The 25076-nt window shown below is 39.6% G+C and overlaps 1 protein-coding gene across 1 annotated transcript in view; it reads left to right on the top strand.

The window, feature by feature from the left end:
* LOC136865478 (Krueppel-like factor 12) overlaps nucleotides 1-25076 on the top strand; it is a 525451-nt gene that overhangs the window by 483197 nt on the left and 17178 nt on the right. The window contains exon 6 of the mRNA XM_068226263.1: nucleotides 24015-24111. Within this exon, the coding sequence (XP_068082364.1) occupies nucleotides 24015-24111 (97 nt within the window). The remainder of the gene's footprint in view (nucleotides 1-24014; nucleotides 24112-25076) is intronic.

Here is a 25076-nt window from a genome sequence, read left to right on the forward strand (position 1 = left end):
CCCCTATGTGAGCACACTGTACGTCACAAGAAATGTGTTTCTGTCCGTCTTTCACCGGAAATTTACTTCTTGATGACTGGTTATCTGAAAAACATGTTACGGACTAATGACACACCTGTGGCGGTGGACATCAAACAAGACTACAGTTCGTACTGAAGACTTCTCTGAATTTTCTTGTGAAATTTCTTAAGACTTTCGAACATTAACAAAACAAAAAAACTGCAATGGTTGCTTACAAGAAACATTCACATATCACTGCCTGTTGAGTTCCTTGCACAAATTCATTGTACAATCGTCAACGAGAAGTTTACATATTGCTTATGAGAGTATGAATTCCCATACTTTTAGACATAAAATTTGATACTATACCAGAATTTCTTTGATATGATGTGAGGGATATTGTGAGGTCTAAATCGTTCTGCTTTGGTTTCCTAGTCCTGTCGAACAACGCGCTCGGTTTTATGCAAATAGTTCTGATATTTCACCAGTTCTCTGAAGTGTTGCAAGCTATGATAGTTTCATCTCGATACTGACTTTATTGGGCACCCTGTAAGTGTCAATATTTAATGTTGTATATGACGATCTTTCTGTCCTGTATATTCCTTTCCGTTGCGCGCATCCTCTCTATTACGGTATGTATACGAATTTTCCAATTATTTTCCTTTATTGTTTACTGAATCAAATGTATAACTCGCTGAGTTCAAATCTCCGAATTCGTGCCTAATCATATCTCCACATTACGGTTACCCAATTTACGGGATGGTAGTGGAAATAGCTCCGCTTAAAATAAAGTGACCACAACGCCTCAACGTACTTATAGATCATGAAATTGAAACTAATTTCGTTAAACTTATGGTGGATCGAATAAGATCTTTCGGAACTTGATTGCTCCTAACTCTCCGATAAACATTTTTGTAGTACATTTTGGATAAAAACAGTTTTTGTGCTACATTACCGGTCAATGAGAGGCATTTTCATGACCGCTCCAAGGCACGTTCCAGTTACGCCGTATAATACTGTACAGTTTTATACAAAGACACTCTTTGATTCCCATAAATTGGTATCGCGCTGCCCACGCTGAGCAATATTCCTCTACTTACTGATCCGCCCACTTCTGTTAAACGACGGGATGTTTGTGTCTCAAGGGCTTTTGTTTCGAGAGTCCTCGTATTAGCAGTGTATGCGCTGTGGGAGTTCGTATTGATGCCATCTACAGTTGTAATTGGATGGCAGAATTATGATTTTGAATGGGCATTCAAGAAGAGATTTTCTGATGACATAGCATCAACAATAGATGATACGGTTACTAGTACTGTATATGCTAACCATGAATTTAAATATCATTAACTGATAATATTGGCTAAGGTATGCAGAGAATAACCGGAAGTCGATGAAGCATTCAGTATATAGATATTCTTTTTACCACAACAGAGATACTCGTCTAGAACAAACTTTCAGCATTGGTAGTAGTCGTTCATTTTACATCTGAAACCGACATTAGTTACATCTAGATCAAGAGTTTCTGAATAGCGGCCCGCGAGAGCATTTTAAGAAATAATGTGAAGAAAATGTACAAAAATGTACGTTCAAAAATGTTCTCTGCCAAGCTAAAATGCTGTAGTACTGCTAAAACTGCCAATCTAAATTGAGGCAATATGTAAGGTCTTACTGAAAATGTCGTGCTCGCCTCAGATTTGAAGCTATATAGAATGTTTAATGATTCATGATATAACCATGTATATGTCTTGTGATTTACTTTGTTGGCACATATGTCTTTATGGTAAAATGTTAATTAATTATTAATTTCCACCTTCTGCAATTAATTTTGAAAAATTTAATTCGTATTCTGCATAGTCATAAATATTTCACATACGTGTTAATATCACTGTTAGAAAACTGAAATGTGTTGTCTTCCAATGTTAAAAGTTTAAATATCTATGTTTTAAAATGTCCAAATTATTTTAGTTTTTGAAATTGAACGGGGTTCACTCAGCCTCGGGAGGTCAACTGAGTAGAGGTTAGTTCGATTCCCACCTCAGCCATCCTGGAAGTGGTTTTCCGTGGTTTTCCACTTCTCCTCCAGGCAAATGCCGGGATGGTACCTAACTTAAGGCCACGGCAGCTTCCTTCCCTCTTTCTTGTCTATCTCTTCCAATCTTCCCATCCCCCCGCAGGGCCCCTCTTCAGCATAGCAGGTGAAGCCGCCTGGGAGAGGTACTGGTAATCCTCCCCAGTTGTATCCCCCGACCCAGAGTCTGAAGCTCCAGGACACTGCCCTTGAGGCGGTAGAGGTGGGATCCCTCGCTGAGACCAAGGGAAAAACCAACCCTGGAGGGTAAACAGATTAAGAAAGAAAGAAGTAATATCCACAAAAAATCGATTGCATAATCAGCACGATTGTTTGTGGCGTGGAGACGTTGGAAGGTTGATAAATGCGTAAAATATATACAATAGCTTGGATTGCGAATTTTAAAAATGTATTCTGATAGAAAAATACAACCCTTCGTCACTATTGTTCTTCATTTTTGTGATGATGTGACATTTGGTAGGCTACGTTGTGTTTATGTCCATTATCCAAAGATTCTGCAGAAGCTGTGATACCTACTGCGTACGATGCTGTGCGTCCAATTTCAACTGTCGCTATCGGTGGTGTAGCGTGAAGTAGCTCTTAGTATTTCGTGCACTTAGTAAGCTCTAACATAGAGCCTCCGTGGCTCAGGCGGCAGCGCGCTGGCCTCTCACCGCTGGATACCGTAGTTCAAATACCGGTCACTCCATGTGAGATTTGTGCTCGACAAAGCGGAGGTGGGACAGGTTTTTCTCCGGTTACTCCGGTTTTCCCTGTCATCTTTCATTCCAGCAACAGCCTCCAATATCATTTCATCTGTCAGTCATTAATCATTGCCCCAGAGGAGTGCGACAGGCCTCGGGGGCTTCATTCATTCCATCCCTGACCCGGTCATTGACTGGAAAACAGGTTGTAGGTTTTCATTTTCAGTAAACTCTAACATCACCATATTCTTCCTTCTTGACTAGCTCGCCACAGGTGGGCTGCAGATTGGAAGCGATTTGCGCTGGGAACTTTAAGCATATGATTTATGTGTACCATATCAAATGGAAACTTACAAATTTTGTACGGCTAAAAAGCGAAGCAAATAAATATTTAATGGAATTTCTTGGCGTTCATGTTTCGAGAATGGGCCTAAAGGCAAATGTATGTTTTATACTGTACGAAAAGGTTGCCTTAAAATATGTGAACCTTTTTATTTGGCAGACTCTTCCTTATCCTCCAGCTGGTAATAGAAGAAAATATTGCAATTATGTTGCTCTTAGTCCCACGTACGGGAGCTGTAACACGAGACGGCTGTCCTGTTCGTGATGTTTGCCTGTAAACGCGAACTTTAGGGATGTTATGACTATTCACGTATGTGAGTCGAATTATTATTTAGTTGTCTAAACCAGCGTAGGACTGAAATGTTTAAAATACCAGTATTAAATACTGTAGTTGAATTATGGATGTCTTAATCGCAACTGTGTTGGCTGTTGGGTCAAAATTGAAACAGGTGGATCATTTCAAGTATGCCACTTCGGCTGTTTTCTCTTAGAATGATAGAATAATAAATTAACTCGAATCAAGGTGTAGCAAAGCTAATGAAGATAGGTATTCTATAAGAAGGAAGTTCAATCAATCAATCAATCAATCAATCAATCAGTCAGTCAGTCACTACTAATCTGCATTTAGAGCAGTCGCCCAGGTGGCACATCCGCTATCTGTTGTTTTCGTAGCATTTTCTTAAATTATTTCAAAGAAATTGGAAATTTATTGAACATTAATCTCTTCAAGGATTAGCCTACTTCCAGTTTACATGGTTCACAGGAGGCTTCCCAATGGCTAACGCGAATCATAGCTGTGGACGATCGGAAAGTGCTAATTTTACTTTATTCAGTAGTGCGTTTGACACTGTAAATATTGTTAGCGAAACTTCGAAGATTTAATATGAGTCCTTTTGCTGTTTAGCTCTTTGCCTCATACCTTACCAGTCGGCGACAACGTCTTGTTTTAAACAGTATGACGACGGACTCGAAGACTAAACAAACATGTGTTCCACAGGGATCCGTGTTTGGACCTATTCTGTTTTCTCTATATGTCACTGGCATCTCCTATCAGTTGAGCAACTGTAACTAAAATATATGTATGCAGATGATCTACAAATCTATAGCCACTCCAAGGTTGTTGGTATTGAATTTGAAATTCATAAGATGAATTCACTTTTAAATGCAATTAGCTGCTATGCTAGTGGGAACTGTTTGTTGATTAATCCTAAGACACAAGTTATCATAATACGGAAACAAAGGCAGCTAAATGACCTAGACGTGAGATCCCTACCTTTACATTTGCTTTGCGGTGTAGCTGTACCATTTCAAAATCCGTAAATATCTTGTGATTCTCCTGAGGGACACATTCGACTGGAATGAGCACATATCAAGCGTTTATAGGAAAATTCGCCAATCACTTCTACCACACAGAATGAAAATTATTCTTATTCATATACTCATTTTTCTATTACTTAATTACTGTAATGTTGTGATGATCGATGTCACCATGGACACTGAAGCTACAGAAGGCAATGAACTTCAGAATTATGTTTATATTTTCAATTACATTTTCAACACCCGTCTTCCCCTACTACAAAATACTCTCCTGGTTAAAACTCGACAAACTGTGATATCTTGATATTACTACTCTCATATTTCGATTATTGAACGAATATAAACCCCGGTATCCATCCTCAAAGTTTAGTTTCCTCTCCTCCTCTCATAAAAGTAAAACACGATCGACTTCTACGCTTGCAATACCTTTGCATCATTCATCAACATATAACCGTCCTTTCAAGACTCTTCTTCTTCTTAACACGCCGTCTCCGAGCGGAGGTTGGCGATCCACGTAACTAGCTCTGATCTTGACAGCGCAGAATGGAATGCCATTTCTGAAGTACAGCAGTGCCATCTTCGAAGGTCTTTCAGCCATGAATTTCTTCTTCTCCCAACAGATCTCTTCCCCTGTATCTTCCCTTCGATAATAAGCTGTAATAACTGATACCTCTCACCTCTCATGATATGTCCTAGGTATTGCGTTTTCCTCTGTTTTATGGTGAGCAGTAGTTCTTTTCGTTTTTTCATCCGACGAAGGACCTCGGCATTTGAGATTTTCATTACCCAGGATGTCCGCAAGAGACGACGATACAGGAACATTTCTAAGGCATCAGTACGTTTTTCTATGATTGGATCCAGAGTCCAGCTTTCACATCCATATAGGAGAACAGAAAATATATAGCAGCGGATCATGTGAATTCGTAGTTGAAGACTGAGATCTGACCTCACAAAGAATTTCTTCATGGTAATGAATTGTTTCCTGGCCTGCTCAATTCTAGATATTATCTCCCGTTTGGAGTTACATTGGTCATCCAAGATGGTACCCAGATATTTGAGGGAAGACACTTGCTCAACTATTTTATCTTTTTTTTTTTTTTTGCTAGGGGCTTTACGTCGCACCGACACAGATAGGTCTTGTGGCGACGATGGGATGGGAAAGGCCTAGGAGTTGGAAGGAAGCGGCCGTGGCCTTAATTAAGGTACAGCCCCAGCATTTGCCTGTTGTGAAAATGGGAAACCACGGAAAACCATCTTCAGGGCTGCCGATAGTGGGATTCGAACCTACTATCTCCCGGATGCAAGCTCACAGTCGCGCGCCTCTACGCGCACGGCCAACTCGCCCGGTATTTTATCTTTTATTGTGAGATTTGTCCGAATTGTCTTCTTAGAGAACACCATCAGTTTCGTTTTTGAGGGGTTAACATATAATTCAAACTCTTCACTGTGCTGAACTAAGGAGTTTATCATGCACTGAAGGGCAGGCATGTCATCAGCTATGACAGCGGTATCATCTGCATATCTGATGTTGTTTATGATTTTCCTGTTAATTTTGATCCCACCATAGTCTGATGAAAGGATATTAAATTCTCTTCCAGTTATTATTAGGAGTTGCACCTCTTTACATTCTTTTGCTAGTTGCTTTACGTCGCACCGACTCAGATAGGTCTTATGGCGACGATGGGACAGGGAAGGGCTAGGAGTGGGAAGGAAGCGGCCGTGGCCTTAATTAAGGTACAGCCCCAGCATTTGCCTGGTGTGAAAATGGGAAACCACGGAAACACCATTTTCAGGGCTGCCGACAGTGGGGTTCGAACCTACTATCTCCCGAATACTGGATACTGGCCGCACTTAACCGACTGCAACTATCGAGCTCGGTTTACATTCTTTTAAGTGGTCTTGCCAGGATTACCTATTAAATATACAACCTGCTTGTGTGGTTGTTAGTATGAATGGAAGAAGAAGAATGATTAATTACTTATCATTTAAGTAAATAAATAATTTGTTGCAGAGGTGGTAAGTATATATTATTATTATTATTGCAATCACGAGAGCTGGTTCTGCAACTCAAAAGCATCAGTTACAGTTTCTTCGTTTTTCTCTAATGTTCTAATGTTCCTGGTCACACACAAGACACTTTCTTCCACCTTTTAAGAGCTTATAGATCTCTTACTTTAATTATACCTGTAATCTGAGTGTTAAAAAAGTAGCAGAATCCGACAGTTTACATAAATGTAGTATCAGTATGATCGTCAGTTGTGAGTAGGCTGTACTCCTGAAGTAGACATCTATGTAAAATAAATGACATGCTGGGAGGAAGAGTAGCTTTAGGAGTACTATGGGATACTGGAGATGGCTTTAAACGGCATGAAATTAGTGTTACATAACGGTTGAACGGTTCTGAATGGAGCACAGAACAAGATATGATGGCCGCCTGTGATCTCTTTCAAGTCCAGGACGGAGTTCAAGGAGGTGTTTAATTGCCCGTAACAGAAATATTTCCACGCCGCAACATTTGGCTCTCATCCTGTAGGCGCCGGTTATTATGCATAGCAGAGAGTCGATCTTTGTGTCACGCTAGCACTCGTCAGTACGAAGCTGATGTTTGTAGAACCGTCGGTACGCACAGCTAGAAGATCAGATAGCACGTAATTACTCAGCCACTCGGCCGCCCACCGATGTTCAATTGTTTGCACCGCGGCTACTGCATAGCAAACCGGTTCTGTTCCGTATCGCATCGCGGCCGAACGGTGTTGACAGTGTCATGTTTTCAGGTGCGCGAACTGGCCGAAATTCGGTAGTTCGGATCTTCTCTTTATAAGCACTGTGCTCTCCTAAGATCCAACGCTTGCTCTCTACGGGAACAACGGATTTCAACTCATATCTCTCGAGAATGATTTCCTAATCTGAAATAGCTTAGTACTGATGCAACAATTCAGTAAATTTAGGACAAGGAAAACTACACGATATCATCAGTTTTGGCATGCAGACACAATTTCCAGAGGGAATGGACGGACTTAGAACGTGTCGATTACGAATGACAATGTTAGAACTTCCTCTGGCGGGTATAGAGGCTGTTATTATCTGAGCACCTGTACGTTCGTTGAACAAACCCTGTACATGTATGGGTTGCATTCATTAACGATTTTGAACGGGTACAGTTTCACATACCAGATGCCAGACAAAACTACACACGTCCTTCCGGGCGAACCGAGCGTGCCTTTAGAGCCTCGGTTCGGCAGCCCCCTCATGATGATTATCTCTTGGAAATAATACTAACTGTATAGGCTAAGTACTCGGGTTGTTTAGGTGCTATCTCCAGAACTTAGGCCCGGGATAAGAAGTTATTTATTATTTTTTTGCGAATGGTTTAGACCACAACGTCGCACTAAGACTTAGAAGGTTTTCAGTGACGTAAGGCTGGGAAAGTGTTAGGATTGGGAAGGTAGCGGCCGTGGTGTTAAGGTACATCCCCAGCATTTGTTTGTGTGAAAATGGGAATCCACGGAAAACCATCTTCAGAGCACCGACGGTGGGATTCGAACTCACCATCTCCCGAACGCAAGCGCACAGCCACTGGACCGTAACCTCACGGCCAACTCGCTCGGTGGGAGGAGAAGAACTTCACTGGCTACTGTCTGTACCTTCGGTTCATAAGGACTTTTCACGGAGGATAAGACCTTTTGTACTGATGAATATATTCTATAGGCTAATTAGATTTTTATTGGCAATATCCATGTCTTAAAGAGTCTGAGTCGTAATATTCGTGGAGCTACAGGTAAATATATAAATATACCGTAAGAAGTCGCTTAAAAACAAAGTTAACAACACCATCATTTAAATTACAACACCCAGAGAATCTCAGTGAATGAACAAGAGTAAATACTATTTACTGTCACTTATCTGCATCGAGCGGGTTAGCTTCGCAGTACGCGTCGTATAGCTGCTAGCTTGCATTGTATAGATGGATTCGAAATTAGATTCCCACTATCGACAGCCCTGAATACAGTGTTCTGTATAGTTTCCCACTTTCACACGAATTAAATGTCAGGGCTGTACCTTAACTACGGCCACAGCCGCTATCTCCCTACTCCTTCACCATTCCAGCGTCACAGAAGACTTATACTTACGTGACAGTACGACGTTTAGCTTCAAGCAAGTAAATAAATAAATAAATAAATAAATAAATAAATAAATAAATAAATAAATAATAGTTAAGAGGTTTTGAAACCTGTTTGTGTGCTCTTGTTTACTATTTGGAGGAATCAGATTTCCTTTTAATGGTAATTACTCCCGCATTGGTTTTGGAACAAGAAACGTTTATATTCTAAGACAATTGTTGAACACCAACTGTATAAAAATCACAAATGATTAGTTTACATTCCAAAACGGATCAACAAGGTCATGATTATAGTCAGCTAATCAGAAAGTCCGCCAGTTGCTATTTCTTGCTGGATGCAACATTTTCTAATTTTTTTTTATCGGTCTCTTGACACAGCCCAGAACAAAATTTAGCTTCCGCTGAAGTATCAGTCTCATTTATGGCTGTGACAGTATGAAAGCTACTGAAGTATGTTTGCTACTGAATAATGTTATTCGAATCACGACTTTTGCGCGTGAGTGTTATAAAATGTTTTCCGTAGGGTCAGTTGTGCTGTAATAGCACTGTTTAGCTCAATGAGGAAAGCTGTGACAAACTGTCTCACTCCTCATCTTGCCCAATGTATCACATTTTGGCGTCGCGTTATGTTTTTGTGATTTCCCTATAACCGCATAACCGTTATAGTGTAATTTGTGGATCGAACCTGCCCCTGGGCTGAAGACTAACATTTTCAGCACGACAAGTATGAAATGTGTATATTTTATCATATTCGGTATTTTCTCCTCACTTTGCCTATAGCGGGCGCTATTTATTTTTACGATTCTTAATGGATAGTGCTTTGGAGAATACCATTTACCTAATTCCATGGTCTGCAAAACAACCCATCCGGTCAAGTAAAGGTGGTTGAACTTCCTTAGTTAGTCATGGTACAATTACGGCATTCTCTGATTTGTATCTAGAACGTAATGTTAAGTAAACCAGAGATATGATTAGACCGAATTTGGAACCCTGAGGGTGCTGCTACCCCCTTCATTGCTCATACCTTTATAAGAATACTAGCAAGATACCCGTGCTTCGCTACGGTATTATACTGAAATTTATAATTGAATGCTTATTGTTTTAGATATATAATCCGCCGAAATTCGCGGTCTGACTCGTTTTCTGCGAGAACCCACCAAAATTCCCGATCTGACTCGTTTTCTATTAGATTACGGCATGTTTCCAACCATTTTTCAATCTTCTTTTCCAGCAATCGATTTCATACTTCCCGGGCTAGGCTCAGGTATTCCTCCCGGTCAGTTGGGTCCGTAAAACTTCGCCATCTTTTCCTATAATCATTTTTAATATGGATAAAATCCTTCAGGAGATCCGGCGTGGTGTCATATTGGGTGCCTAGAAGGCACTGAACCCGCGGCCGGACTGCATTCTTAGTCATTACCCGTCCAGGAGCCGTTTCCAGCGCGGTCCGCACATTTGACGACGGTCCGGAACATTATTATTATTATTATTATTATTATTATTATTATTATTATTATTATTATTATTATTATTATTATTATGTGTTGCTGGAATGGATGATGACAGGAAAACCGGAGTATCCGGAGAAAAACCTGTCCCGCCTCCGTTTTGTCCAGCACGAATGTCACATGGAGTGACCGGGATTTGAACCACGGAACCCAGCTGTGAGAGGCCGGCGCGCTGCCGAGGATCCTTATAAGTACATTAAGAACAGTAAAATCAATTGGTCTCACCTCCTTCTACACCCCACCGCCGTTAAGTTTATTTACCGCCACCCCCCCCCCCCAAAAAAAAAATTAAAAGAAGGCTTGTTTCTTATGTTTAAAGAAGATTTCAAACACCAATGTTCACGTCTATTACCTTCAGTTTTGAGATATAAGTATCCCCATAAAAATAATTTACTTTTTTCACTTCATTTCACACTACTCCCCCCCCCCCCTCCCTAAGTGAATTTTCCCGCAAAAAATACTTGTTTCTTTAATAGTAAAGGATCTTCTAAATACCAATTATCACGACTCTAACTTCTTCAGTTTTTGATTTATGTGTCCTCATGAAAGGAATTAAACTCCTTTACACTCCCGCCCTCCGAGATGGTTTCCCCCCAAAACGCGTTTTTCTTTGTTTTTAAAGGAGATCCAAATACGAATTTTCACGTCTGTAACAACTTTAGTTTTTATTAGATGTATGTATTCTCATTCAATTAAGTCAATTAATTTTTCAATTCTTTCACCCCTCCCCCCTTCATTGGATTTTCCGAGAATACGTGTTTCTTTATTTTTAAAGCAGATTGCAAATATCAAATTTCACGTCTGTAACATCTTCATTTTTGAGATATCAGTAGCCTAATTAAAAGAATTCAACACCATTTTCAGTCACTTTTACCCCCCCCCCTCCACCCAAGTGGTATTTCCGAAAACTAAAAATACACGTTTCTTTATGTTTAATAGAGATAAAAAATATAATTTTTCACTTCTGTAACATGTTAGGTTTTTTGAGATAAACTGTAAAAATTCTCATTTTAAAATTTCACCCCTTTTGAGTTCCCCTTAAGTGGAGTTTCCAAACACAAATCACCTATGTTTCTTTAGATTTACAGGAGATTACAAACACCCACTTTTTACGTCTGTAACATTTTACATTTCCAAGATATTCTGTAGATATAGTCTTTCAAAAATTCACCCAATTTGTCACTCCTGTTTAACCGCCATTAATTGGATTTTCCAAAACTAAAAAATACGCGTTTCTTTATTTTTAAAGGAGATCCCATATACAAATTTTCAGTTCTGTAATATCTTTCCTTTCTGAGATATATGTATCCTCATTAAAGGCATTCAACCCATTTTTCACCCTTTTACACCCCTCCTATTGGGATTTACAGGAAACAAAAAATACGTGTTCCTTTATTTTTAGAGGAGATTCTAACTACCAATTTTTACATCTGTAAATTTTAAAGTTTTAAGATGTATACACACTCATTTTAAAACGTTTACCCTCCCCCCTTTTTACCCCCCCAATATTTGGATTTTCCAAAAACGAAAAAATACGTGTGTTTATTTATTTTTAAAGGAGATTCTAAATACCAATTTTCACATATATAACCTTTAAAAATTTTGAGATAGATACACTCATTTTAAAACATTACTGCTTTTTCACCCCCCCCCCCCTAAATTGGATTTTCCAGAAACAAAAAAATACGTGTTTTTTTATTTTTAACGGAGATCCCAAACACCAATTTTCAGGTCTGTAATATCTTCAGTTTCTGATATATAAGTAGCCACATTAAAGGCATTCAACCACTTTTTAGCCCATTTTCACTCCTCCTATTGCGATTTTCCGAAAACAAAAAAATACATGTCCCTTTATTTTTAATGAAGATTCTAAATACTAATTTTTACATCTGCAAACTTTAAAAGTTTGGAGATATAGATTCACTCATTTTAAAAATTCACCCCCTTTTCAGCCTCCCATTAATTGGATTTTCCAAAAACAAAAAATTACGTGTTTCTTTATTTTTAAAAGAGATCAAAAGTACCAATTTTCAGGTCTGTAATATCTTCAGTTTCTGAGATATAGGTACCGGTATCCTGATTAAAGGCATTCAACCCATTTTTCCCCATTTTCACCCTTTTCACCCACCCCTCTTATTGGGATTTTCTGAAAACAAAAAAATACGTGTTTCCTTATTTTTAAAGAAGATTCTAAATACCAATTTTTACATCTGTAAACTTTTAAAGTTTTGAGATATAGAGCAACTCATTTTAAAATTTCACCCCCGTTTTCACCCCCTTAGCGAAGGAATATCCAAAAATCCTCTCTTAGCGAGCACCTACGTCTTAATATGAATATATCCCCACAATTTCATTTCTTTATGTCCAGTAGTTTTGGCTCGGCGATGATGAATCAGTCAGTCAGTCAGTCAGTCAGTCAGTCAGTCAGTCAGTCAGTCAGTCAGTCAGTCAGTCAGGACAAGTTATTTTTTTATTATTATTATTATTCTCGTATCAGAAACATACATGTTGTACACAGTTATAATTACTATATTACATTTGCCCAAAACTTGGCCACTTCCAAAGCATTTTTTGATGCTTGATATAGTTCATCTTCTGTGCAGGAGGCTGGACATAGACGACACTGGAGCATATGTTGGACTGTCTGGTCTTCTCCGCAGTCACATTGGATTTTTTCTTGATCTATATAGCCCCATCTTGCCAAATTAACTTTGGATCTGCCAACTCCAGATCTCAGTCTATTCAGGGACTTCCAGGTCATCCATTCTTCATTGTAACCAGGAGGTAGAGTTTCAGAAAATCTTATCCAGCCAGGAGGAAGGTAGGATGTAGCCCTCCATAATTGCAACCTGGCTTTTTCAGTAGTGGTTCTAAGTTCCTTTGAAGTTCTGAGAAAACTCTTCCTTGACTTTAAACGTTGCAGATGCGGTGCATGCCCATATAGAGGGTGGGTCCTTTCCTGTTCCACTGTCTTTCTTTCCTTGTTCGCAGCTATTTCTCTTCGAACAGAAGGAGGTGCTATTCCTGCAAGGTGGTAGAGCCATTCAACTGGAGTGGATTTCAAACAACCTGTTATAATTCTGCAAGTTTCATTGAGAGCTATATCCACCTGTTTGGCATATGTTGAATTATACCAGACAGGACACGCATACTCTGCTGCAGAATAGCATAGTGCCATTGCAGAAGTTCGGATGGTTTCAGGTTGGCTACCCCACTGTGATCCGGCCAGTTTCCGTAAAAGATTGTTCCTGGTGGAGACTTTTGATTTGCAGTTCATGCAGTGCTTCTTGAAAGTAAGAGATCTATCAAGTGTCACTCCTAGATATTTTGGAGACTCGCAGTGTTCCAGTTCGACTCCTGACCATACTATCTTTAACTTGCGAGTGGCTTCCCTGTTTCTCAGATGAAAAGCACACACTTGTGTCTTTGAGGGGTTCGGTTTAAGCTGGTTTGTGCTGTAATATCTAGAAAGATCATTAAGGGCATCCGTGAGGGTGATCTCCACTGTTTCAAAATCTCTTCTCTGAGTGGCTAGGGCGAGGTCATCAGCATACAAGAAGCTACTGCAATTGGGGGCTATGGGTTGGTCGTTTGTGTATATATTGAACAGAATTGGAGCCAGCACACTTCCTTGCGGAAGACCGTTTTTCTGTAGTCTCCATCGACTACGCTGTTCTTGGAAATCAACAAAGAACCTGCGATTCTGCAAAAGAGTGGCGATGAGTCTTGTTAGGTTAAAGTCCTTGGTTAGATTGTAGACCTTCACTAATAGTAGCTGGTGGTTGACAGTGTCATACGCTGCTGATAAGTCAACAAATACCACTCCTGTCACCTTACGAGCCTCAAACCCATCTTCTATAAACTGTGTAAGGTTTAATAACTGTCCAGTACAGCTTTTACCAGGACGAAATCCAGATTGCTGAGGTATAAGTAATGGGTCAATTACAGGTAATAGGCGATTTAAGATCAATCTTTCCAGCAGTTTGTAAAGGTGACATAGTAGCGCAATTGGTCTAAAATTCTTTGGATCATTCCCTTCTTTACCAGGTTTCAGCAAGGCAATCACTCGGCTCTTCCGCCATATCTTTGGAATTTGGTTTCTGCTCAAACAGTTATTGAAGAGTTGGAGAATCCATTTCTTTGTCATTAAGCCAAAGTGTTTAATTTGCTCAGTTCGTATATCATCCAAGCCAGCTGATTTTCCATTTTTACTCTGTTTGATAGCCTTCTCTAATTCTTCCATGCTGAGTGATGATGTTAGGTCGTCGCTCTCTTCATGCTCTTCTCTTTGCAGTTTCGGTTTTTGTGATTTGTGGTTTGCCTTCCCGTTCAGCAGTAACTGATGTGCTATTTGGTTAGCAGTGATATTATGATGTGCGGTGGTCTTGGTTGGATCATTGCTTAGACGTCTCAGAAGTCTCCAAGCTTTATGACTGTCTCTTTTCAGGTCCAAGTTTTCAATAGTTTGTATCCACTGATCCCTTTTGGTCTCTCTAATAGAGGAAATAAGCTTGTTCCCTGCTTCCACAGTTACTTCATTGAAAGGATTTTCTTCAAATAAGTTTTTGTATTCTGCAAGTAGTGTGGCTTGATCTGAAGTAAGCCCGGGGATATAAGATGTTCGACAGCCACGGGGGATAGACATCCTTGAGCATCTCTTTACAGCTGTGGTGAAGGTGTCATAGTAACTGGGTACTGGTTCTATAGCAGATATTTCAGCGTCCAGTAATTCCGCAAATCTTGACCAGTCTGCCTTCTTAAAATTAAACCTCCTCCGAAAGGATACCATCTGAGGTCTTATAGCAGCAAATACTTGGCACATTATTGGTCTATGCTGTGTATTGGGTATTGGGGAACAGACAGATTTTACACATTGTTGGTTGATATTGCTGCTGCCAAATATGAGGTCAGGATTGTAAGCTCTTCTCCACCTGCCACTGTTAAAGGATCCAGGTAGTTTTGCATCATGGATTAAAGTCAGCTGGCTTATTTCTGCCCATTCTTGTACTGCTGTCCCATTCTCATCTTCATGGTCATAGCCCCAGAGAGGACTATGGCTGTTGAAATCACCGATCACAATTTGCACATGCTTGTTTCCGAAATTGGATGGTAGGTTTACAGTGAATTGAGCACCAGGTGGTTTATAAAGGGATGAAATGGTGCAATTAGCTGTTTCTACAGTAAGGATTTCAATGTTGTTTTCCTCTGTGAATGCTGTGGATGAAATCTGGAAATCTGGATGAACAAAAATAGCACTTCCATATTTATCATGAGGTCTTTCAATGGCGAGACGCATTCCATCTATTTTTGGCCTGCGAATATCACAACCTCTATGTGTCTCCTGTATGCACAGTATGTGGCACTGGTGCTTCCTGCATAGTTCTTGTAGCAGTTCTTCTTTGGCTGGTGTAATGCCTTCTATGTTAACAGAGATAATCGTTAACTGTGGCCCTGAAAAGGGCTCAGGTGTGGATGTTTCTGTTGTGAAAGGATCAGCCGTCAGGTTATTCATTCTCTGACGTTGCCCGGGGTACGCCCGATTGCTTTTATTATCTTGATCACAAATCATCGCAATCTTCGGGGAGGCTCCTTTCGTGTACCCCAGGACAAGTTATTTTATATATATAGATAAGCCCGTATTGATGATGAGGAAGATAAGGAACATGACTACCGAATTGAGACAAAAAAAAAAAAAAACATGAATGAAAATTAACTCGAAAAAATGAGGGGACAAGCTCTTGTGTACCCACCATTGACAGGCTAGATTTTGCAACTGCAGCAAAATGCCATCTGGTGGAGATGAGTGACAACCAGAGGGACAGCACGCCTCAACCAACAACAGTAGTCCAGTGTAATGTTATTGTTGATAAGTTTTAGGGGATTAGGACATTATAAGATATCGCAATTTATATTCCTCCGGCTCAACGATATTAGATTATTCAAAGCCTAGGCTTTAAACCCTGCCCCACCCGCCTCACTTTTATGTTTTCTTCTCCTTCATTTTTCGATTGATTGTTCCCTCATGTTTCTCGTCTCTTTTCGTTAGTAATCTTCGTTGTCTTCCTTTTCAATAAGGGCTGAAGACCACGCAGTTTTGCATAAACAAATCAGTGCAACAAGCGAGGATGGTAATACTAATAATAATAATAATAATAATAATAATAATAATAATAATAATGACAACGATGCTTGTCATTGTTGGACTTGACAATTAAAATTTAAATCAGTGAATATCTCCGTTATTCTAGTTCGCAAAGTAACCGTGTAACTTATCAGATATAAATTGTTATACATTATACATACATTTTTGTGGAGATATTTGGAGGTTCGTGAAAAATGTAATAGTAGCGAATGTCCTCATTATCATTCCTCGTAGATAAAAATACATGGAACATACAGGATCGGAAATTTCACTTGTTTACAACTTTCGTTATGCAATTTTTATTTATATGACCAATATTAGCGGAGATATTTGAGAATTGAGTTTTGGACTTTACCCTAAACTGCTGTTTTTCCGCAACTGGAATTGAAAAGGTATATCCTAGATTGTAGTGCCTTTTCCTCTGGCCTTTACCAATTTTTATTCATCACCCGCGTACAAACATATATGACGGAAATTTAAAACTGCATTTATTTCTTATTCTGAACATAATCAACACATAAATATTAATTTAAAATGATAAAGTAGCAACAGAACTCTTATTTTATTTATACAGGTGAGCAATATTTAACGATCGATTTTATTTTCCAGCGTAATTTTATTTTCTTCTTATAGCTAAAACATTAATTTCATAAGTAAATTGCCGTGCACTTCTGACTGAATTGTTCGAACGAATTGAAACCTTTGCTGTGAGCGAGTGTATTCAATTTTCGTTTAACTTTTTGTAATAATATACGCATTAACTCATCATATTAACACTCACTTTAAACTGTTACTACCTAATATGCGCGTTTGGTCCGAGGGAGTCGGTAGATGCAGAGTGGGTTTCGGCCCTTAAGTGGCCACGGCTGGTCTGTGGTCTAACAGCTCTGTACTCTGACCGGCCAACCGAGCAGAGGAAAGGTGACCACGGCTCTACCGTGGCTCTACGCCTCTGCATTCGGGAGACGGGACAGGGCTGGACCTCGCGGCTGGCCCCAACCGTCGGCTGTCCTGAGAATGGTTTACCGTGGTTTTCCATTCCCCTGCACTAAGGGGAATGCCGGGACAGTTCGTAGTGTAGGCCACGGCCACGCACCACCCTCACCTTCTCCGCCCATCTCCTTCAGCGTCACAAATCTCCCGGCCTGAGAGACGGCGTCACCGTCTGAGAGGCTCGCCTCCCCCTTCAGGGGAGGAATGAAAACGTTTAGTACTAGTAGTAGTAGTCCGAGGGAGCTAGAAGAAACCGATGTATTCTCAGACGAGGTGTATTTTACCCGTTAATGATCGCAGATACCTTATGCCGCGATGCGAGTACATAAACGTAAATTTAGCAACGCAGGCGGCAGTGCATCGTCGGCTCATAACGATAATTATTATGTCTCATGTAATGTCTCATGCTCATGAATAACATTGTTTGGCCTACAGTGCCAAATTTTCCTGCGCGTAAGAAAGCAGGAATTTAACTACTTGTGGTACAACTGCACTCATAAACCAATCCAGTAATTCCTCAGTTATTGTAACTTTAAAACATCTAATTGCATATTCCAAAACAATCAATTCTTCGATCATTTACAATATCGATACCGAATTGCGAACATACCTCAATGATGTTTATTTTCAGAAAACTAGAAGATTATATTCTTACGTCCGATATCCGCAAATATAAAACTCTTTCGAAACAACATTCTACTTTCAATTGATCAAGTCGTATATTTATATTGGATTATCCGAAAAGACTTTAGCTATCTTCAGCTAATCGTTGATGGTCCATTCGTTTGTAGTGCCGATTGGCGATTACCACAGTTGATGCTGGTTATAATAATACGATAGTACAGTGCCAATGTCTATTCGTTACATACATGCACGAATATGCGTTCTACAATACGCTGCGTTGTAATCGTCCAGCGATTATTAGTATCTGTACTCGCACGATGTCGTTATTTTACTCTTACAACTCTCAAATTTCAACACCTCTTACAAATTTGGTAGACCACTGTAATTTCAGGTAAAATTGCCTGTTGAGGTACGGACAAAGGAGGCTCAATAGGACTCTGAGACCCTCTCGTGCTGATACTGCGACATTTTCCCCTTAAAATTAAAATAATCACCACAATTTCTACCCTGTCCGCTGCTTGGCTGAACGGTCAGCGTACTGGCCTTGGGTTCGGAGTCCGCCGGGTTCGATTTCCAACCGAGCCGTATAATTTATTACTCTGGCTCGTAGACGGGTTTGTGTTCGTCTTACTACACTTCTCTTCACTCAAACACAATATACCACACTACTAACCACCACAGCAACACATAAGAATGAATACATCGCTCCGCTTAGGGTTGGCGGCAGGAAGGGCACCCGGTCGAAAAACAGGGCCAATTGCACCATCAGTTGTCGACCCCATCAACCGATACAAATTCTCAGTGGCCCTATTTTAGACTGCACTGAACGGAAATGGAAGGTATTGAGGTCTGGTACATTGGTTTCTTATATCCCCCCACCAATGCGATATGTTGTACTTGTGCCAAAGGAAGTGTGGGTGTCTCGTGCTTCTTAATGCATCTGTACTAACCTCTCTTACTCTAATTATTAGCGTGCTCTCTAATAATTCCTATCATCTATTAAATTACCGTCCGTGGTTGTACGAACGAGTTCCTGACTCATATAATGGACATCACTCGCCAGGAAGGCGCTAGAAAACACGATCGCGAGATTATTATTGCCAAATGATGATGGAATTTGAGTCAGCGTTGAGATACTGACCTTGAATTAGGTTGCACATTATTCTAGAAAGGCTGTTGAGGAAATAATGAGCCAACGATTACCATTTGTGCATTACTGGTAGCTTCGTGACCTTTTTGTAGAGGAGTTATTTCCAGACAATGGGTAATACTGTGCAGTGCGTTCTAGAGCTTGTCATTACTGTATTTAACGTGATGATAATGGTGATGTATAGAGGTAATTACTTTTCAATGTTCACTTTTTATCACCAATACCCACTCTATTGTATCTTCGCGTACAGTGGTCTATAAAGTTCCATACACTTTACGGTTCCTTCCGCTCACTACCGTAGACATCTTATGGACGACTCATAAATTAATGTCATGATATTAGATGGGTTTTGATTTTTAAATATCTGCGTAATGACATTTTAATATCAAGTTTCGTGCCAGATCAGCTAAAGCATTAAACGTTGGTTGACCTATTATCTATGGTGATGTTGCAATCGAAACATATTTTGAATTCAAGGCTAAAGATAGAGAGAAGGTGATGCTTGAAATGTAATCTAACAATCTCAATACCCACAAATTCAACGAATATATCGAAATATGCGAAGAATAGTACAGTTATTCATATTCCTCAAGACATGGACAACTATTAACTGTGATTAAATGATAAAGAAAATTCCATCGACTATAGTTTCAAAATCTGGATTACTTTGCGTTTCATTTAATTGAAATGTTTTCTCTCGACCCAGTTATTCTACCAAAAAATGTTATTTTAATTAAACCTCCATCTGATAGTTTGATTACAGTGAGTTGCTGTCTGTCTGTTAATTTATTAATATGAATGTCTGTTCATATTACGCAAAACTACACAACCTAATCTGTTTGTGTGCATGTGACAGGTATAATTAATGCTACATCTACTTGCGTTGCTGAAGGCTACGTTATGAGGTGCCCGAGGCGAAAGCCATTAGGAGTGTTATTGTCAGTGGCCCCCTTCATTAACAAACAGCTGTAATACCGCTTTTGCTACAAAACCTGAGAAAATAGTAGGTCTGATTTAATTACCTTTGAGACATACCGAACCTTATTTAAAATATACAGTTTGCTATATTATTAGTAATGACTGCAATTGCGTTCTAATTCTTATAAAGTTCAATGGCTAATAGATGGTGTCCTCGAAAGTATTTATTTATTAAGTAATGAACATAACAGGCCTTTGACTAATCACATTGTTCAAAATACACAAATAAGAATTTCGCGAATTAAATAGTAAAATCATAACATGAGGTTCTAATAATGTTAAAAATATAGGCTACCTAATGCAGTAAACTATGCAATTCGAATATAAGAATAAAAACAATACTAAACTTCCAGACAACAGTTCTTAGGGGTTCATTTCAGATCCGACTGTCAGGTTTCAGCACCATTAGCGGTCATTCAGAGGAGGTCAATTTAAAGAATATTAAAGAACTTGCTTTTACGTTGCACTGGCACAGGTAGATCTTACGGCGACGATGGGATAGGAAAGGCCTAGGAGTGGGAAGGAAGCGGCCAAGGCCTTAATTAAGGTACAGCCCCAACATTTGCCTGATGTGATAATGGGAAAGCATGGAAAACCAGGTTCAGGCCAGCCGACAGTGGGGTTTGAGCCCACTATCTCCCGGATACAAGCTCACGGCCGCGCTCCCCTAACTACACGGCCAACTCTCCGGGTGGAAAATATATGTTTTTAAAGTACGTATCCACTATCCCTTATTGCAAATCTAAATACCACCGTCAGGAAATCGAAATAATATGGATAATGGCCGGATCTCGTGGTACCGTACTTCGTCACTTTGCCGCCACGTGAAAGCTCTTCCAACTTTCAATGAAGTTCATCCCCGAAATCGTGACTCTCGTCCTCCGAGGCCCAATCAAGATTCTGAGACACCTCCTCTACAGCACGGAAATGCCACACTAATTTCACTGTTATACCATATCTTCAGTATAATGCATTTGTTTCCTTAATTAGTAGAACTTTATAGATACAATTTGATATGTTTTACCTTGTTTTAATGGCAGCATGTAAATAAATTCAGGAGGCTGTTCCGTAATAAATGGAAATGTGGACACGATGGACCATGTTATTTAGATTAGGGAATTGTGGCCGATGACCTAGATGTTAGGCCCCTCTAAACAACAAGCATTATCATCAACATAGATTAGGGAATTCTAAACAGAACAGAGTTAATCGTACAGTAGAAAATAACAAAAACTATGCACCTACAATAACTTAGTAAAAGTAGAATTGGTTGGTATTCGCTGTACAATCAATTATTAGGATAGAAATGCAGTGGTGCATAATACAAAGTAAATAATTAAATATGAAGTTAAATTATATGTATCGCATTAGAACAGGAAGAAAGAAATGGGCATTATACATTACTAAATAAAAAAATTCTATGAACAGAATTAGAATGGCAAGTTTGCAGATAACTTAAGAACTGTGTAATCAAATAAAAAATACATCATTAGAAAGTAGTGATAATAAAGAAAAGAACAGCTAAAATAAAATCATACAACATGGAGATAACTTAAGCATTATATGGTTTATACAAACATATCACATGCTGATTCAAAGTTGGTTTCGTTCGTTTTAGAATTCTATAAAAAGGAGAATTCCTGCGTGGTACTTCTTATTGTAAAATAAGTACTTGGATTTGCCAACACTTCGAGAAACGTAAAAGACTTCCAAATAATCGTACTTCTTTGTTCCAAAAATACTTTCTGGATCACTGTGACAGTGACATAAAAACAGCATCATTCCTGTTAAAGGAAACGTTACCACTCTGCAGCTAATTTTGGTAATAATTGTATACGAACATTGTGCTATCATACATCTCTTTTGTTTTCCGTCCACCTCTTTAATGTAACGAATATAGCTACCATGATTATATTTCCGGCCTTTTCAGAGTTTTGAAATTGAGAGAGGGACTGGTACACGGCTAAAGGAAGTGTATGCAGCGCGCCTCCAGAAATGTTATCTGTTAAAAAGAGTTGCGAGGACACGGCACGGAACTGACTTCTTGTGAAGTGTTCTAGTGTCACGGAGAAGATGGATACAAGATGTCGGGGTAATCTTAACAGGTTCTCATCTTTGTCTTCACTTCACTATGACATTGTTATTACTTCCACTTACTTGTACCGCACCGCGTTGCGTTCCCTCAGTCAGCTCTTGTACTTTTCTTACTTCAAAGTATTAGTTTTGCATAATTAAGAGAGAGGTCCTGAATTTGTCTTTTCTTTCAGCGGTAACATAAATTTTCAGGGTTACGATGTTTCCTCCTTTCTCCTAAGAACAGTCGAAATTCCACAACTAATAGGTTGCGTGAAAAATTCCTTTTCCCTATAATAACGATAGCTTTGTCAGTATAATAATAATAATAATAATAATAATAATAATAATAATAATAATAATAATAATAATAATAATAATTTGGGGATATTAGGTCGCGTAATGTTAAAAAAATAAATTTCGTGTGGCTATTTCTAGCCGAGTGCAGCCCTTTTAAGGCAGACCCTCCGATGAGGGTGGGCGGCATCTGCCATTTGTAGGTAACTGCGTGTTATTGTGGTGGAGGAAAGTGTTATGTGTGGTGTGGAGGTGAGGTGCAGGGATGTTGGGGACAGCACAAACACCCAGCCCCCGGGCCAGTGGAATTAACCAATTAAGGTTAAAATCCCCGACCCGGCCGGGAATCGAACCCGGGACCCTCTGAACCGAAGGCCAGTACGCTGACCGTTCAGCCAACGAGTCGGACTAAACTCGTGTCCTCATCCCGAGGTGGTGCAGCTCTTTTCAGGCACACCCCCATTGGAGGTGAGCTGCATGTACCATTTCAACCACATACCAGCCCTCCTGCCATTCTTAAATTTCTGGCAGTACCGGGAATCGAACCCGAGCCCCCAAGGACGGCAGCTAATAACACTAACCGTTTCGCTACGGAGGCGGACCGCGTAATGTTAATAATCTGTTGATGCGGCCAGGATCGTCTTTAGAGCAATAACAAAGCATGTATTGGCATGTTCTATCATTGCTTGCTCCTGTGAATCAGTTTATGTTGGCCAAACATGTAGGAAGGTAGCGACGAGGGTTATCGAACATCACAAACACTTACGTCTTTGCCAGCCAGAGAAGTCTGCTGTGGCAGAACACGCCATACGCAATGACCATCAAATCATGTTCGATACAACTTCTGTCATTTATAAAGAGAAACATTTTATAAGTAGAATCATTCGTGAGGCGATACAAATTGCTAAACACCCGAATAATTTTAACAAAGGTGACGGCTATATGCTGAGTAGTCATGGCTACCCTCCATAGTTAACTCGTCAACTTCTTTCACCTTGACTCTGGAGGCCCGGGAATGAACTGTATTTCTAACAGGGTCTCTCTGTCTTGAGTCTGGATACAGTATTGTGACAGTTGCCAATACATGCTTTGTTGTTGCTCTAAAGACGATCCTGGTCGCAGGATCGAAACGCGTCAGCAGATTATTAACATTACGCGACCTAATATCCCCAAATTATCATAATGCCATTTAATGGTCGTGAAACTCTACGTATTAAAGTAATGGTTATAATAATAATAATAATAATAATAATAATAATAATAATAATAATAATAATAATAATAATAATAATAATAATGGGAACGTATTGGTAGTAAAGTATAAAATGTGAGTGAAAATGTTGCATTGAACTAACCATATAAGTAAGGATGTTAATAAAATATCTTAAAATAAAGTGATATACAAAATCAATATTTCTATCAGTCATTAATCATTGCCCCAGAGGAGTGCGACAGGCCTCGGCAGCCGGCACAATTCCTATCCTCGCCGCAAGATGGGCGCTTCATTAATTCCATCCCTGACCCGGTCAGTGACTGGAAAACAGGTTATAGGTTTTCATTTTAACCAAACCAATATTCACCTAGCAAATAAAAGGTATCCCTTGCTGCTTGTGTTTGTTTTAAGAGGAAGTACAACTAGGTAACATCCCCATCTGCTCTTGCTTTATTGAATGTCGTTTACGTCCTTTGTTGCAGAAGCGTCACCGCCAAGCGAATCACTGTCGAACTGCCTGGAGAACCTGCGCACTGGCACCACGACGCTCTTGTCGTTGCAAAGGATAAAGGAAGCCTCATTGTAAGTAATACAATAAGTTTAAATATCAAATAATCTATTACTTACTCTCATGGCAACACTCGAAATGTCAGAGATGGACGTAAGGTATCATGGATCATTTAGACAAGTCCAAGAGGGAGATTAACCCTTTGCGCTCGTAGGCCGGATGTGTTCCGACATAAGGTCCTAAGGCTTGCGCAGTATTTAAGTTTTTAGCATCTCTAGGCCAATGCCACGTCTGTAAATTAGTGTCATAGTATTTGAATTACCGTGACTTTTCTGTCAAGGCGGTGAGCCACTGGAAAGATTTGCATAGAATTTGGTCCAGAGACGAAGGAAGATGTGGTTTATCAGATGACCCCGAAAAGGGAGATTTTTTGTGCTTAAACCCTAAGTCACCTCACTCTCATCCATTGACTACAGCTTAAGAGATGAGCTATTACTGTACAGTCACGTGACAAGGCTGCTGAGACGAAGAATTCCGAGGCAGGAAAGTCTGGATCAATGCAATTTGTAACGTCCTTTTTTTAGTACAAAGCTAACTAAAAATAAGGCTGGATTATTGGCATGATTTTATATCGTCTAAATAAAACTATATTATGGCAGAAAATAACTTAAATGTGGATGAGTACAGTTATTTTATTGTTCGATTGAGCAGGACTAGTAGGAATGAGGATTTACATTCCAACTATATAAAAGTTACGACGATACACCATTCAAACAGATTTTCATAACTTACTTGAAAAAGTTTGATTCTCTCGACTCCACTGTAACTACCTCCTAGAAACTGCTGGATTAAAATTCGGAGAACAGCAACAGTCGCCTGAACATGCTTCATTAAACTGACAACAGGTCGCTGAAATTGAAGCCAGCCATATTTCTCATTTTACTGACTGATGCACATACTACCGAAACGTTGGAAATAAACAACTTTGATCAAGCAAGGTTCGCATTCGAGATCTTTATGGATGATCTGTTACAACTTC

The sequence above is a fragment of the Anabrus simplex genome, chromosome 1, assembly GCF_040414725.1.
Source record: "Anabrus simplex isolate iqAnaSimp1 chromosome 1, ASM4041472v1, whole genome shotgun sequence".
Lineage (NCBI taxonomy): Eukaryota > Metazoa > Arthropoda > Insecta > Orthoptera > Tettigoniidae > Anabrus > Anabrus simplex.